We start from the raw sequence: 18,223 nt of genomic DNA, 5'->3' as shown, positions 1-18,223 counted from the left end.
CTCTTCAACAACGGAATAACGGTAATGAATATTCATTATATCAATCAATTACCTATTACGCAGGTGGTCATAGAAAAGAACAGATGTATTCCGAAAAGACTTCTGGTGTTACGAAAGACTACGGAGGTCGTCCAATATAAAAACCTAAATAAAGTTTAGAATGTTGTTGGTTAAAATCCTAAATTTTCAAATCCTAAATATATTTTCTTTATTTTTAAATTTTTGTTATAAAGATGACTAGATTCTTATTTTTAAGCATTCGAGTGGATGGAAGAAACATCAAGATTTCTCTATATTTTCAAGTTTCCTACTACTTGAACGAAAACAAATTCAAGACCCCACTTTCAAAGGATTTCCCCCCCCCCCCCCCCCTCCTCATTTCTAACGACAAATACACCGGAGAGAAAAGAAAATCTCAAAAATAGAAATTGGTAAAAAATACCATGTCTCTCATCCAATCTAAATACAGCATATTTACAAAAGGTGGAATTACAACAAATATTCCCGTAAATTGCTTCAAAATATTTATATAGTTATATTACTAGGCAGGAATTTGTACAATCATATTTTTATGGCAATATGTAATGCAATCGTGAAAAAATGTCAATTCTGCAAGGTATGTCGGCAAGCGTATTAAAATAGCAAGCGGACATGGCTGCGTATTTATACATCCAGCACATTTGAACTGATGAACGAGGGTTTGACTTCGTGTAGAGAGAGGATCAGGCAGTACAGTTTTTATTTATACCAGTCAATTCATTGGTGGTTGAAAGACATAACGTACAGAAGTTCATATACAATAATTGTTACGACATAAATGTAAATGTACAATAGTATACTCCTCCTATAACACGAGACAAAATGTGTGAATACCATTTAAAGAATTTATGAGATTATGAAACAAATATAATGATGAACTATTTCTCTATAAAACAAAAAGGATATATCTCGTATTCTAAAAAATATTCTTGATGTTCGTTACATGATATTGAGATTGATTTATTGCTGATGTTTAACGCCACTTTTATTAATTTATGTCAGTTAGGGTCGGAATACTGTCACGAGCAAAGTTGAAATATAAAAAAAGAAGATGTGGTATGATTGCCAATGATACAACTCTCTACAAGATACCAAATAACACAAAAAATAACAAATATAGGTGACCGTACGACCTTCAACAATGAGCAAAGCTCATACCGCATAGTCAGCTATTAAAGGGCCCGAAATGACAATGTAAAACATTTCAAACGAGAAAACCAACGGCCTAATTTAAGTACAAAAAATGAACGAAAAACAAATATGTAAACTTACCATAAAACTAGAGGCTCTCAAGAGCCTGTGTCGCTCACCTGATTCAACTTTGGTTTTGAAAATCATGTAAAAATAGATTAAAATCATAACAGATACCTTAATAATGAGTGAGGCCAAATTTGGTTTAATATTGGTCCTGTAATTTAATAAAAAATCCTGGTGGCCATCTTGAACAGTAAATCGGCAACAAAGTAGCAACACTTAATCAGCACCTCATAAGAAACATTTATGCCATGTTTTGGTTTCATTCCATTCAGTGCACCTCTAGAAGAAGCATTTGTATGTATTTCCGATAGGGTCTTATGCTAAAGGAAGTCCCCCCATTGGCGGCCATCATGGATGAAGGATCAGCTTCAAAGTAACAAAACTTAATCAGCACCTCATAAGGAACATTCTTGCCATGTTTGGTTTCAATCCATTCAGTATGTGGTTCTCTAAAAGAAGACATTTGTATGTATTGTCCATAAGGTCCTTTGTTAAACATTGTCCCTTATCTGGCAGCCATCATGGATGAAAGATCAGCTTCAAAGTAACAACACTTGGTCAGCACCTCAAAAGGAACATGCATGCCATGTTTGGTTTCATTCCATTCAACGGTTCTCTAAAAGAAAACATTTGTACGTATTTCTCATAGGGTCCTATGTTAAACTAAGTCCTCCGCTGGTGGCCATCTTAGATTATGGATCGGCTTCATAGTAACAACACTTGGTCAGCACCTCATAAGGAACATTCATGCCATGTTTGGTTTCATTGCATTCAGTGGTTCTCTAAAAGAAGACATTTGTATGTATTTCCCATAGGGTCCCATGTTAAACTAAGTCCCCCGCTGGCTGCCATCTTGGATGATGAATCAGCTTCAAAGTAACAACACTTGGTCAGCAACTAATAAGGAACATTCTTGCCATGTTTGGTTTCATTCCATTCAGTGGTTCTCTAAAAGAAGACGTTTGTATGTATTTCCCATAAGGTCCCATGTTAAACTAAGTCCCCCGCTGGCAGCCATCTTGGATTATGGATCGGCTTCAAAGTAACAACACTCGGTCAGCACCTCATAAGGAACATTCATGCCTTGTTTGGTTTCATTCCATTCAGTGGTTCTCTAAAAGAAGACATTTGTATGTATTTCTCATAGGGTCCCATGTTAAACTAAGTCCCCTGCAGGCGGCCATCTTGGATTATGGATCGGCTTCAAAGTAACAACACTCGGTCAGCACCTCATAAGAAACATTCATGCCATGTTTGGTTTCATTCCATTCAGTGGTTCTCTAAAAGAAGACATTTGTATGTATTTCCCATAGGGTCCCATGTTAAACTAAGTCCCCAGCTGGCGGCCATCTTGGATTATGGATCGGCTTCAAAGTAACAACACTTGGTCAGCACCTCATAAGGAACATTCATGCCATGTTTGGTTTCATTCCATTCAGTGGTTCTCTAAAAGAAGACATTTGTATGTATTTCCCATAGGGTCCCATGTTAAACTAAGTCCCCCGCTGGTGGCCATCTTGGATTATGGATCGGCTTCAAAGTAACAACACTCGGTCAGCACCTCATAAGGAACATTCATACCATGTTTGGTTTCATTCCATTCAGTGGTTCTCTAAAAGAAGACATTTGTATGTATTTCCCATAGGGTCCCATGTTAAACTAAGTCCCCTTCTGTAGGCCATCCTGGATTATGGATTGGCATTAAAGTAACAACACTCGGTCAGCACCTCATAAGGAACATTCATACAATGTTTGGTTTCATTCCATTCAGTGGTTCTCTAAAAGAAGACATTTGTATGTATTTCCCATAGGGTCCTATGTTAAACTAAGTCCCCCGCTGGCGGCCATCTTGGATTATGGATCGGCTTCAAAGTAACAACACTCGGTCAGCACCTCATAAGAAACATTCATGCCATGTTTGGTTTCATTCCATTCAGTGGTTCTCTAAAAGAAGACATTTGTATGTATTTCCCATAGGGTCCTATGTTAAACTAAGTCCCCCGCTGGCGGCCATCTTGGATGATGGATCCGCTACAAAGTAACAACACTTGGTCAGCACCTCATAAGGAACATTCATGCCATGTTTGGTTTCATTCCATTCAGTGGTTCTCTAGAAGAAGTTCAAAATGTAAAAAGTTAATGCCGACGCTGGACAACGCCGGGCCAGGTGACCTAAAAAGGAAACCCACTAAATTACAGGCTCCTGACTTGGGACAGGCACATACATACAGAATGTGGCGGGGTTAAACATGTTAGCGGGATCCCAACCCTCCCCTAACCTGGGACAGTGGTGTAACAGTACAATATAAGAACGAACTATAAAAATCAGTTGAAAAAGGCTGAACTCATCAGATGGATACAAATACAAATACTGCACAGAGAAGACGTGGCTGGTTACTTGTACATCCCAACAACAAAAAGACACTAAGTACAGATCTGAGAGTACTCGCAGTAACTGACAGCTAGTTCAAAGCCACTAACAACTAATAAAAAAATAGAAAAGGCTAGTTATCCTAGGCCCCTATTACGTTACATGATTCTCTTGAATACTAGTTATTTATCAATAGTTTTGTTTGCTGATAATATTAAGATTTTACATACTGTGGATTCATTTATTTTCGTGGGTATCAATTTTCGTGGATAGAGAAAAAAAGACGTTTCGTGGTATACGTAAATTCGTGGATCGCTGATTACAAAAAGAAACAAAAATCAGATACGTAATTCGTGGATTTCTTTTTAATTTAGGAGATTATATAACCTCCTTGGTTTGATCAATAATAAAACAAACAAAAAAGAAGGAATTCATTGAAAAAGTATTGAATTGTCAAAATCCTCGCTTGGTCATTCTAGGTTAAAGTGTTCATTGAAAACTTCTATTACAATAATGGACAGAGACAACTAATTACTTGTTTGTTTTACAGTTTATAAATTCTTGTCGGAATTTTATAAGGCATTCAAAACTCTATGATTGAAAGCTCATTTCCCTAATCACGATATAATAAACAGCCATATAAGTAAAAGGTGTGAAAATAAATGTTCCTATCATAAACAATATTACCTACGGGCTATATCCACGTACTCAATCATATTGATTTTTAATCACCAGTAAACCACACTATGACACGGTAATTAACAACTTGCAGTTATTTTCCATGAACAGTTTTATTCAATTTTAAAAAGTAAATTATCACTGATATTCGATATATTCATTATTGATTTAATCAAAATACTTGTATCTTCTTTTAATAAAAACACGTGTTATGTTACAATGTTTATCGACAGTCAACACTATACTAGAACTGCATAACATAACCGGAAATAAACATCCGACTCCATACACATTTCTCGGGTTTATTTATCGTTGAGTTCTTAAATTCGTGGTTCGCTGTGATCCACGAAACCCACAAAAATTGGTATACCATGAATAAAAATGAATCCACAGTAGGATATTTATACATCAACTATTCACCTTTACCCCCTTTATACATATTGCTACGAAGAAAAGATTACCATTTCGATTCTCAATTTTATATAAAATAAATACAAACAGTTACAACACGAAAAATTATATGAAAAAGACCTTTATCGCCACTTGTCCTTGTTTGGACCAAGATTTCAATGGTATTTTTTTTAATGAAATGTCATTTAAAGCATGTGTGAGGTTGCATTTTTGTTTAAGTTACTTTGAGATCACATCAAAATGAAACTTGGTGTGCATGTTCATTATGCATAGAACTAATTAACAAATATGCAAAATTAACATGGATACGTAATAGTGCGAGGGTGAAAGATAATAGAGAATATAAGAGGCTAACATTACAGAAAATGGATAAAAAAATGAGGAACCAAGATAAACGGGCCAAAATAAAAAGGATAAAGATTAATGTACAGCATGAAGAATAATGGGTAAATTTATAAAGAATATAGAAAAATGATTACAAAAATGAAAGAATACAGATGAGAAGGAAACCCCGCCAAGATGCTCTTATATTCTTGATATCTCTTTTTATAGTTACATCTTGAATTCACCACCATAGTGCATTCGTAAAGAAATTGAGGCAAAGGAGTGCATGTGAATCAGCGGGATTTAAGATTTGCCCTTTATAGATACACAAATAAAAAAAATTAAATTGAATTTTTGTCATTAACATGACTCAAATGAATAAGAAATTTGGTAAAACAACAACCCCCCAGATAGCCCCCCCCCCCCCCCAAAAAAAAAAAAATATGCTTAGACATTTATGATTCTATTATTTCATAATCTCCCGATGACCATTAATATTAATATAATAATATTTTGGATGACACAGTAGCACTGATTATGCATAGCATAGCATTATAAAATATGAAATGAAAATATGCATATACTTTTTTACATGTCTAAGTCTTAATGTTGTCTTGCCATGCTCTTTAAAAAAGAAACCCGCCTAGACACGCATCAAAAACTATCACAATGGTTAACGATTTTTTTACCAGTTCATAATTAACATTCAAAGATATGTATAATTTCATTTAAACAATATAGAAATTCATTTCGATTTGGATTCAAGAAATATAGAACGAAGTCCCAATGAATTTGTCTTTTTTTAAGACTTCATCATTCTTCTCAATACTAACAAAAACAGACTGCGCTTGAAAAAAAAACCCACCACCAGAAAATTTTTTCTAATAAAACGAAAGCAAAAATATATTTACTGATAACCATTTCAAACTACGATGATATGAATTTTCTTCCTTGTTTTGAAAGAAAGATTCTTAATTTAGACATGAATGCGGCTGGCAAAGAAAGCACCCATTTTTCTTTGTAATCGTAAGTTTACGTTACATCTACGTTACGTTTGCAATCACCTTTGTGAAACACTCGTAGGTAAAATCTTACGTTTAATGTAAGTTTAATCGTAAACGTAAATCGTACGATTTTTTGTGAAACGCCAGCCAGAGATATAAGTCATAAACTGCATTTTCCCCCTATGTTCTTTTTTTAAGCCATGTCTGCCATGTCTGCCATGTTAGTTGGCAAGCAGGGTCAATGGACACATTTTCTTAACTAGATACCCTTATGCTGATTGTGGCCAAGCTTGGTTAAATTTGTCTCAGTTGTTTCAGAAGACTTTTGCAATAAGTCCTTATGAGTTTGATTGACCATTTTGGTCATGCTGACTTATTTGTAGATCTTACTTTGCTGAACATTATTGCTGTTTACAGTTTATCTCTATCTTTAATAATATTCAAGATAATAAACAAAAAAAGCAAAATTTCATTAAAATTACTAATTCAGGGGCAGCAACCCAACAACAAGTTGTCTGATTTATCTGAAAATTTTAGGACTGATAGATCTTAACCTGATGAACATTTTTACCCTGTCAAATTTGCTCTAAATGCTTTAGTTTCAGAGATATAAGCCAAAAACCACATTTTATCCCATGTTCTATCTTTATAGCCATATCAGCCATGTTGGATAATTGGCGGAGTCATCAGACACATTTTTTAAACTAAATATCCTAATAATGATTGTGAACAAGTTTGGTAAAATTTGTCTAAGTAGTTTCAGAGAAGGTTTTTGTAAGATTACAAAAATTTGTTATAAATTTACTATAATGGATAATAACCAAAAACTACAAAATTTTATAAATTTCAGTGCAGATAGATTTTAGGCTGATTAACAATTTTACATTTTTCAAAACTAGGTACCCCAATGATGATTGTGGCCAAGTTTGGTTAAATTTGGCCCAGTAGTTTCAGAGGAGAAGATTTTTGTAAAAGTTAACAACGGACAACAGATGAGGGACGACAGACGACGGACACCAAGTGATGAGAAAAAGCTCCCTGGCCCTTTTGGGCCAGGTGAGCTAAAAATACTTGTTTTCGTTTACAACATTCTGTGCATACCAAATATGCCCCAAACCTAAGCTAAGTAACATTCAACATTAGTTACCCATGATGACTTATTTCCAGATTCACACTCATCCTACACTTCATTATATATACCTGAAATAGGGATCTTCCAGGATGAAGATGGGGGAAATTGGACTGTCACCTTTGATAGGCCACCCACAGACCCCTCAAAGAGTTGTTGCAAGTGTTCTAAATGGCACTCTCTCTTTAGAAGGCGTAGGATTCAATGTCCTCATTCTGAAAGGACTTGGCTGCAAAATAATACATCCCACGCAGCCAAATGGATGCCCAATTAGGCGAGGATTTTATTGCCAGTAGGAAGAAAACCAAAAGTGACCATATTTTTATTCCCATGTCACCCTTGGGAAAATTTGCAAGTAGACTGAATTGAGTTCCATTTTAATTCTTATTTGTTCTAAACAGAAACAAAGTGTTGTATTCTTGTCTACAATAAAACGTCAAGTTAATCTTATTTATTAATACTTTTGATAGCATGTTAAAAACCTTGTAAAATAAAATTTAAAAATACACTGAAGAACATGGAATTCCATTTTTCTAATGCATTATTTACATAATTACGTAATTTATAAATTAAGGAATTTCACTCATGCAGTCAATACGTTATATATGGACCTGTTAAGATTATATTGACACTCGGACTTCGTCTTCAGTCAATATAATCTGAACAGGTTCATATATAACGTATTGACCTCGTCAAAAGTTCATAATTGATAAACATATGAGTATTTGTACGTGTAATTCTACTGCAATATGTAATGCTACTATTTACACCATTGAAGTGGCAGTTGATGCCAGGTTAGAGTCATTGTCAACAACCATATGTTCAACTGCAGTTCACATTTTAGGGACACTTCAAATGTTTAGTTTCATACCTTTTATTTATAATTCATTGGAATAAAAATGAATGTCCTGGGGTTTTGAAAGGTGCTTATAACTTTTAAACTGTCTATTCCCTGCTGTATTTGAGTCCAAATTGAAGATGGCATATCTTTTAGCACAGTGCTGTTAATTATGCCTTCATATACCAGACACATACCTCAGGAGTCCTAATGAGGGTTTATGTTCTATAAACCATCTATAACTAGTTCTACATTCCCAGCCAGCAAGGGATGGGTCTTGCCATATCAGAGTGGTATAGTCTGTTACAGAATTACTGTGATACAGAGCATTGGCCGTGTTGTTTCCTGGCAGATGAGTGGAGTCTATCAACTGTAAACAAACAACTTCTGTTAAAACCAGCAAATTTATAGTTATTCGGGTATTTAAGAATATTGCAGAAATCTTACTTGTGTAAATTAAGCTGATATAATTTAACCAGGTATGACTGAAAATTTAATTTTTGACTTATCAGTTTGCAATTTATCTATAATAATATTCATGATAATAACCGAAAACTGCAAAATTTCCTTAAAATCATCAATTCAGGGGCAATAACTTTAAAATCAGATACCCGATTTGGCTGATAATCTGACTGAGTGATCTACGAAATGAGGTTGAGGTCAGGTTAAACTTTACCTGACAGACATGTTGATGTTGCAAGGAACCCACATACCAAATATAATTATCCTGTTACTCTTAATAAGCAAGTATTTCACTTCACAAAAATAAAGGGAGAATGAGTCCAAGGGACACAGATGATACCCCTGCATATTACATTATAAAGGGACATAACTCCAGAACAGTGAAAGTGATGTGACCCAAATTCATACTTGATCTGATCGTTGTAGTAATAAGCATTATGTATAAAAGTTTCATAACATTTGGTTGAGGCAAACTCAAGTTAGAGAATGGAAACCAATTTTCGCTATGGTGTGGGCATAAAAACATAATTTTTTTTCAAGCAGTCACTGAACATGATAGGCTAAAACTAAGAAAAACATTGATATAGGTTTCTGAAAACAAGGTATGATGCAACTTTAAGTCTTCTGAAATACAAAGCTTTACAAAATAGTTTACGCCATCACTACAGGATTGTAATCCCTATATCTCAAATTCTGCAATTTTCATGGCCGGCAAAACAAAATAATAAAAAATTGACATTTCAGGGACAATAACTTCATAATGGTTTGTCCAATTTTTCTGAAAATTTCCAAAGGATGCTGATTATTTTTCTCATGTCTGATTTGCTCTTTCTGCTTTAGTTTTTGAGATATAAGTCAATAGCTGCATTTTATCCCTTATGTTCTATTTTTAGCAAAGGTCATGTTTTGATGGTCGAAAGTAGATATCTGAAAGCACATTCAATTAACTTCAGCCCAATAGTTTCAGAGGAAAAGGTTTATTTAAGTTTATGATGACAGGCAAAGAGAGCTAAAATTAGCAAATAGTTCATTGAATTCTGAAGATTATATGTATATATCCCAATTATAAGGGGTGGACATTAAACTAAGTCTAGTCATGATTCTTTTGTAAGTTTTAATGGGTATGTTCTAGCTGTCAGTATCCGCAAGTTCTCTCAGATCTGTACTTTGTGTTTTTTTAGGGATGTATAAATAATTAAATACCTTGGCATGTCTGAACTGTATTTTTGTTAGATGTTTTTCTGCTTTGTACCAATCTGATGAGCCCTTTTCAACTGATTTTTAAGTTTGTGCTTATGATGTGCTGTAACAATTGAATTGTTGAATATGTTTCTTGTTAGGGTCTTTTATAGCCAACTAAACAGTGTGTCTTTTTCTCATTGTTCAAGGCTGTACAGTTGCCTATAATTGCTTACATCCACTTCATTCGAACTTTGGTGGAAAGTTGTCTCATTGGTAAACACACCACATCTTCTTATTTTCATATCCGGTATGTCTCCCGATCCTAGTAAACACACCACATCTTCTTATTTTCATATCTAGTATGTCTCCCGATCCTAGTATCTAGAAAACAGGTAACAGATAACTGTGATCTGTCAGAGTCCTGGGATTCATGTTTTGCTTTTCTATTTTTCTTTTATAAAAATTAGCTTGTTTTTTAACAATTCAATACAATTTAATATTTTATTAAAGTCTCATCTCTTAATAATATATAGTACAACATACAGTTAAGTGTAAAAATATATAGATATAAAAAGAGAGCCATTCTGTACAGAAACATCAAGTGTGGTTATTTGATAGCCTTATTGCCTGGAGTGATGGAGGCAGTATTCTGATTGCATTGAGAGATGGGAGGAGTATTCTGATTGCCTTGAGAGATGGGAGCAGTATTCTGATTGCCTAGAGTATTGGATGCAGAAGCCTGATTGCCTTGAGTGATGGAGGCAGTAGCCTGATTGCCTGGAGTATTGGATACAGTAGTCTGATTGCCTGGAGTATTGGATGCAGTAGTCTGATTGCCTTGAGTGATGGAGGCAGTGGCCTGATTGCCTAATGTGATGGAGGCAGTAGTCTGATTGCCTTGAGTGATGGAGGCAGTAGTCTGATTGCCTTGAGTGATGGAGGCAGTAGCCTGATTGCCTGGAGTATTGGATACAGTAGTCTGATTGCCTGGAGTATTGGATGCAGTAGTTTGATTGCCTAATGTGATGGAGGCAGTAGTCTGATTGCCTTGAGTGATGGAGGCAGTAGTCTGATTGCCTTGAGTGATGGAGGCAGTAGCCTGATTGCCTTGAGTGATGGAGGCAGTAGTCTGAGTGCCTTGAGTGATGGAGGCAGTAGTCTGATTGCCTTGAGTGATTGAGGCAGTAATCTGATTGCCTCGAGTGTTGGGGGCAGTAGTCCGATTGCCTGGAGTATTGGATGCAGTAGTCTGATTGCCTTTAGTGATGGATGCAGTAGTCTGATTGCCTCGAGTGTTGGATGCAGTAGTCTGATTGCCTGGAGTATTGGATGCAGTAGTCTGATTGCCTCGAGTGTTGGGGCAGTAGTCTGATTGCCTTGAGTGATGGATGCAGTAGTCTGATTGCCTTGAGTGATGGAGGCCGTAGTCTGATTGCCTTGAGTGATGGAGGCAGTAGTCTGATTGCCTGGAGTATTGGATGCAGTAGTCTGATTGCCTCGAGTGATGGAGGCCGTTGTCTGATTGCCTTGAGTGATGGAGGCAGTAGTCTAATTGCCTGGAGTATTGGATGCAGTAGTCTGATTGCCTCGAGTGATGGAGGCCGTAGTCTGATTGCCTTGAGAGATGGGAGCAGTAATCTGATTCCCTTGAGTGATGGAGGCAGTAGTCTGATTGCCTTGAGTGATGGAGGCCATTGTCAAGAATCAGTCCGGTCAATATTGGGCATGCGTGAATTCAGATACCCTACATGGATAAAATCGTTATATAGAAGTTATATGGAAAATAATCTTTACAAGACGATATTCAAGTTTCTTCTCAGTGGTTTTCTTAGCTGCTGTAATCCCCAGAATCCTTAATGTGTCTTCTTTTTAATGATATAGATTATTTTAAAGTTTGAACTTCTTGCAACAAATTTGGATTTTTTACAGTGATGTCAAATGGCTTACTTTTGCCGTTATTTTTACAGGAAAATGTCATTATTCGGAAGAGTGGTCAGCTTTGAAAAAATAAATAAAATACTTTTACTTATGATATACCTTAGCTGCTGCGACCAAGAAAAAGATGAAAAGTTAAAGCTTAACGTGGTGTAGTTTATTTTCAAATTGGTTATTTTCTTCTTGCTCCAAATTTGACTTAAAAGTAGGTGATTTTTTTTTTTTTTTCCTATCAATTTCTATTTGACAACAGGACACATCGTGTGTGTAAACAGATAAATTGTTATACAATCGTGTTTATACAGTCATGCTGAGACATGTAATACAGTGTAAACGACATTTTGTATAAACTTGATTTAGGGTTGAAGGAATAGCAACACACCATATAATTAACGTTTTTTATAATTAAAGACAAGGATTTGTATATCCTTGTTGAAGATGATTAGATTTTAAGTTATTTTTTGTTTCTGTTTTCACGTGGTTATAACCGAAAATTAACTAGATATCATTGAGGTAGGAGCCATCTCTGTGGGCCCCGCTGTGAATAATGTGTGGTAAAAAATTTGTATCTTTATCATTGGACATGGGGTTGTCAAATAAAACCAAAGTTTTTGACCATGACCTTTGACCTAGGAAGTTGTACATAAATTATGACACACCCTCTGGTGTTGGTTTATATACATATCAAGTATAAACTTTGAAATCATAACGGTTCTCAAGATATAGAGCGGACACGATCTTTACCATAGGACATGAGGTTGTCAACTAAAACCAAAGTTTTTGACCTTGACTTTGACCTAGGAAGTTGAACATACATTATGACACACCCTCTGATGTTGGTTAATATACATGTCAAGTATAAAATTTGAAATCATAACGGTTGTCTAGATATAGAGCGGACACGATTTGTTACGGACGGATGGACAGACGGACAGGACAGACTGATCACTATAGGGCTGCCGCCATTCGGTGGGGCCCTAATAAATATATCATTAGAATGCAATCAAAATCTAAAACGCATTATTTTAAATATGGCTTGTTCATCTGGATGTTTTATCAATACACAATCATATTTTTTTTCAATGGCATTAATGGATTAATGGTTTCTATTCACATTTATTTAAAAAAAAAAAGAAGAAGATGTTGTATGATTGACAATCAGACAACTGGCTCGTTTTCTTGACAATCCCTAGATAATCATTTTTTTAGGCAATTTTAACACAATTTGCATACACAATCATATAGGAGAACAAATCCATTTCGTCGCACTTTAAAGAGTGCATAAAAAAAACCATTTAGAATACTTCACGAATTCGACCACTTGATACGGCAAGATGAAATCTAATAATATATTTTACATCAAACCGAGTTTCTGTTATTTAATTTCTTGAAACTAAATACATGAATAATAATATGTGCGCACAATAAATTGAAAAGTTTGCACCTTTCAAGACCTGTTAAATAGTTTTGAAATTCATTCATTACTTAAATTGTACATTCACCGTCAAAAAGAAATTTGTTGATGACAAAAATAATCAAAACGAAAAGTGTATAAAATGAAAACTAGAGGCTCTAAAGAGCCTGTGTCGCTCACCTTGGTCAGTATGTGCATATTAAACAAAGGACACAGATGGATTCATGACAAAATTGTGTTTTGGTGATGGTGATGTGTTTGTAGATCTTACTTTACTGAACATTCTTGCTGCTTACAATTATCTCTATCTATAATGATCTTGGCCCAGTAGTTACAGTGGAAAATATTTTGTAAAAATTTACAAAAATTTATGAAAATTATAAAAAAATGACTATAAAGGGCAATAACTCCTTAAGGGGTCAATTGACAATTTTGGTCATGTTGACTTATTTGTAGATCTACTTTGCTGTACATTATTGCTGTTTACAGTTTATCTCTATCTATAATAATATTCAAGATAATAACCAAAAGCTCCTAAAATTACCAATTCAGGGGCATCAACCCAACAACGTGTTGCCTGATTGGTCTGAAAATTTCAGGGCAGATAGATCTTGACCTAATGAACAATTTTTTCTTGTCAGATTTGCTCTAAATGCTTTGGTTTCAGAGATATGAGCCAAAAACTGCATTTTACCCTATAAACTATTTTTTAGCCATTTCGGCCATCTTGGTTCGCGGGCGGGTCATCGGACACATTTTTTAAACTAGATACCCTAATGATGATTGTGGACAAGTTTGGTTAAATTTGTCTTAGTAGTTTCAGAGGAGAAGATTTTTGTAAAAGATTACAAAAATTTACGAAAAATGGTTAAAAAAAAAATTGACTATAAAGGGCAATAACTCCTTAAGGGGTCAACTGACCATTTTGGTCATGTTGACTTATTTGTAGATCTTACTTTGTTGAACATTATTGCTGTTTACAGTTTATCTCTTTCTATAATAATATTCAAGACAATAACCAAAAACGGCAAAATTTCCTTAAAATTACCAATTCAGGGGCAGCAACCCAACAACGGGTTTTCAGATTCATCTGAAAATTTCAGGGCAGATAGATCTTGACCTTATAAACAATTTTAACCCATGTCAGATTTGCTCTAAATGCTTTGGTTTCAGAGATATAAGCCAAAATCTACATTTTACCCCTATGTTCTATTTTTAGCCATGGCGGCCATCTTGGTTAGTTGGCCGGGTCACCGGACACATTTTTTAAACTAGATACCCTATTGATGATTGTGGACAAGTTTGGTCAAATTTGGCCCAGTAGTTTCAGAGGAGAAGATTTTTGTAAAAGTTTACGGACGACGGACGACGGACGCCAAGTGATGAGAAAAGCTCACTTGGCTCTTTGGGCCAGGTGAGCTAAAAAAAACAACAAAAAACTACTTTTTATTAAATTCCCTTTGTCAATTTTTTATCACAAGCTTTTCATCTCAATTAAAATTTATTGAATCGAAACAATATTAAATAAAAAATCAATAATTTCTTCACAAAACGGTAAAGATCGTTAGCTTTGAACAGGTACTTGTATGACAATTAACATGTCAGCTTCAGGGTATATACCTGTGGATATATGGTGGAAACAATGCTGGAAGCTTGTATGTTTTCTGTTTCTTGTTTAACTTCTATTGTATGCGTCGTAGATGTTTATATAATGTGAGATATTAGGTAAATATCCACGAGATGACCTCCACCCACAAAATTCACAAGATAATAGAGGGTTCTGTAAGCTTTAACTGAATAAATTGGCTATCATAATGTATGAAAAGCTTAAAACCCCCCTTTCCTTCATAAATAATGGTTTAACCAGAGCCATATATGTATGCTCTGGTTTAACTTAGAAGTAAATACATAATTTACAAAATAAGACGATGTGATAAAATTGGCAATGAGACAACTTGTCACCATAGACCAAAGGACGTGGTTGAAAGTAACTATAAGTTACTATACAGCCTCTATCAATGAGCTAAACCCATATCGTATAGTAAGCTTTGTAGGATAGAATTGAGAATGGAAACGGGAAATGTGTTTAAAAAGACAACAACCCAACCAAAGAGCAGAAAACAGCCCAAAGCCACCAATGGGTCTTCAACGCAGCGCGAGAATATCCCGCACCCGCAGGCGGGCTTCAGCTGGCCCCTACACAATAATGTATACTAGTTCGGCGAAAAGAACGCCACACCAAACTCCGAAACATATAAATGAACTAAAATTTTAAAAAAAAACCACACAAAGGCTAGAGGTTCCTGACCTGGGACAGGCGCAAAAATGGTTAACCTGTTTTGACAGATCTCATGTTAATTGTTGAAACAATTAAAACGGGAAAAAAAACCAAGGGACTAGTTTATGCTAAAACAATACCAACAAGAAAATAAATATTTCAGACAGCAAGAAATGACAACCACATAATCACAAGTAATTTGTTCCTGTCTTAAAACAGGACTATAAACCGTGGCATGCGGCGGGTTAATCATGCTTGTGAGTGCTCAAATCTATCTTAATCCCACTGAACCTGGGGTAGTGGTATAAAAGCACAACACAAGACCAAACTGTTGAAATTAATACGAATAGGTTTCCTTGTCAGATGGGCACGAAACTTAAAAAAACTATCTACAGAAGACAAAAGATCTGAAGTACCGATCTGAGAATAAATTATCTACCAGTACACATCCAACATACATATAAAAATAAAGAGATGTGGTATGATTGCCAATAAGACAACTATCCACCAAAGTTCAAATGAAGTGGATGTAATCAATTATAGGCAACTGTACGGCCTTCAACAATGAGAAAAATGCATACCGTATAGTCGGCTATAAAAGGCCCCAACATGAAAAATATGAAATTATTCAATTGAGAAAACTAATGACCTAATTTATAACAAAACAATTTACGAAAAACAAATACGACAGACATTAACCAACAACAGTTCATTTAACTCGAGGAATTGTGGTGTTATCCTCACTCAATGTATACTGTTAATTCAATAATTATGAACTGTCAATGGGTGTTTGAAATTAAACAAAATGACAGACATTCCGAATTCTCGACGAACCCGTTTTATATATATATAAAAAAAAAGAACCGTAAGACAACACTTTTCGGCCAATTATATGTGAAATATTTGAACTAAAATTTCAATTACATTTCAGTCAGTTTGATGCTCAATCTATTTTTATTAATATGCATTTTTCATTTACCAATTTGGGTAAAACATCTCATGCCGTTTCAATGTTTCAACTGGGACTAATACACTAATTCAGTAGTCCCAGGTTTCAACAAAGATCTAATAGGAACTCCGGCCTTCGATTAATTTAACAAACTACACCACAATACAGAAAACATGATTAAAAATTATTTTATCGATAACATCTGGTATTGGTTTTCACTGAAGTTATCTTTACAGACCAGCGGGTGTTTAACCCCTTAATTGTGCGTCTTATCGCAAATGTCAAATTGGCAAGTGACCCCATATGGAGCGAAGACGAGTTATCGTCCTTGTCGATACAAATAATTGTTTTCAAATTGGGTTATCTCCCTTAAACCGGACAGATTCTTGGCAATGAGTAGTCTGATTGCCTGGAGTATTGGATGCAGTAGTCTGATTGCCTCGAGTGTTGGAGGCAGTTAGTCTGATTGCCTTGAGTGATGGATGCAGTAGTCTGATTTCCTCAAGTGTTGGGGGCAGTATTCTGATTGCCTTGAGTGATGGGAGCAGTAGTCTGATTACCTGGAGTATTGGATGCAGGAACCTGATTGCCTCGAGTGATAGAAGCAATGTTCTGATTGCCCTGAGTATTGGATGCAGAAGCCTGATTGCCTCGAGTGTTGGGGGCAATTCCAATTTTACTGAATATGAAATGTTTTAATTCACATAATGTCCGATTCTTATAACTATAGAAGACTTTTCGAAAGAAAAACTATATGAAAGCTTAGTTTGGACATTTTTATTGCAATTCAAAATTACAACAGTTCACCTTTAGCATGGTAATGACTATAATATATCTATACAAACTGTTACACTGATTTTGTCACAACAACATTAATCAAAGCGCAAAAGCGCTGTAAAGGCAGTTAATTACAGGTTGTGTGTATTTTTAGTCCAGTTATATCATTATCTTGCATAGTACAGTGTACTTATAAGAGGTGGCTTTCAGTATTTAAGATTTAGAGTTCTCTAATGATATTGAACAAGTTTTATGAATGTCATATTCTGAGCACTATATGAAGGTGATTGTTCTCACTTGTTTATGAATTAGTGCATTATGTCCAGTTTGTACCTTTTTTATCTATGTTTATAGTCAAATACTGTTTAAAATAGTTAGGCATTTTCTTTTTAGTAATAAGTAAATGTTATCAACTGTATTTTATTCAACTTTGCAAATGTGGTTTGTTACTGGTAAGTATGGATGATAGTTGTTTCATTGGCAATCATAACACATCTCCTTATTTATATAATGATCTATATTCAACGACCTCAGCTACAAAAAAAATGTATGTAACTAAACTATGATGGGAAACCTTTGACTTCTTTCTTTTATATAAACTTTTGATTTGGTACCATAGAACTATGTAGAATAAATGTACATTGCAACATGTCAACTCTTTCAATGACAATACTTTTTTTAGAAACTATAACTCCAAGCAAAATTATATTTCCAAGTATAAAGTAATTTATGAATGAAAAAAGGAGTTCTTAATTAAGAAATAAACTGATTCGCCGAGTGCAGCTGTATACACCCGCAGAGGTCCAACCTGAACAGTTGGGCCAAAAATGGACACAATATTCAAGCTTGATACAGGTCTTAATTTGGATTGTAATTAAATATTTGACATATTATAGTTTCTGAATAAATGTAGTCAAAGAACATGAAATCGGTAACATGAATTGAATTTATATTCAATTAAAGATTTCTTGCTGTTGTGCAATACACTGTGCTGTTGCCGAATACTTAATAAATCTGTTGCCAGACTATAAACAAATAAAGTTCAATTTCTTCTCAATGTCATATTTGAAATTTATGAAAATCAATAGGGAGATTACATGTACATCAATAGCTATAAATAATTCACCAAAGTTTCATGCGAACTGTTTAAAGCATTTTTGAGTTGTTGTCCAAAA

General features: G+C 34.9%; 1 protein-coding gene across 1 annotated transcript in view; it reads right to left on the bottom strand.

The window, feature by feature from the left end:
• Positions 1 to 18,223, bottom strand: part of LOC127705275 (uncharacterized) — a 431,608-nt gene that overhangs the window by 44,492 nt on the left and 368,893 nt on the right. Inside the window, exon 55 of the mRNA XM_052209598.1 lies at positions 8,249 to 8,421. Within this exon, the coding sequence (XP_052065558.1) occupies positions 8,249 to 8,421 (173 nt within the window). The remainder of the gene's footprint in view (positions 1 to 8,248; positions 8,422 to 18,223) is intronic.

The sequence above is a fragment of the Mytilus californianus genome, unplaced genomic scaffold (genome assembly GCF_021869535.1).
Source record: "Mytilus californianus isolate M0D057914Y unplaced genomic scaffold, xbMytCali1.0.p SCAF_6, whole genome shotgun sequence".
NCBI classification, from domain to species: Eukaryota; Metazoa; Mollusca; class Bivalvia; order Mytilida; family Mytilidae; genus Mytilus; species Mytilus californianus.
This window is presented reverse-complemented; position numbering and strand designations above follow the sequence as displayed.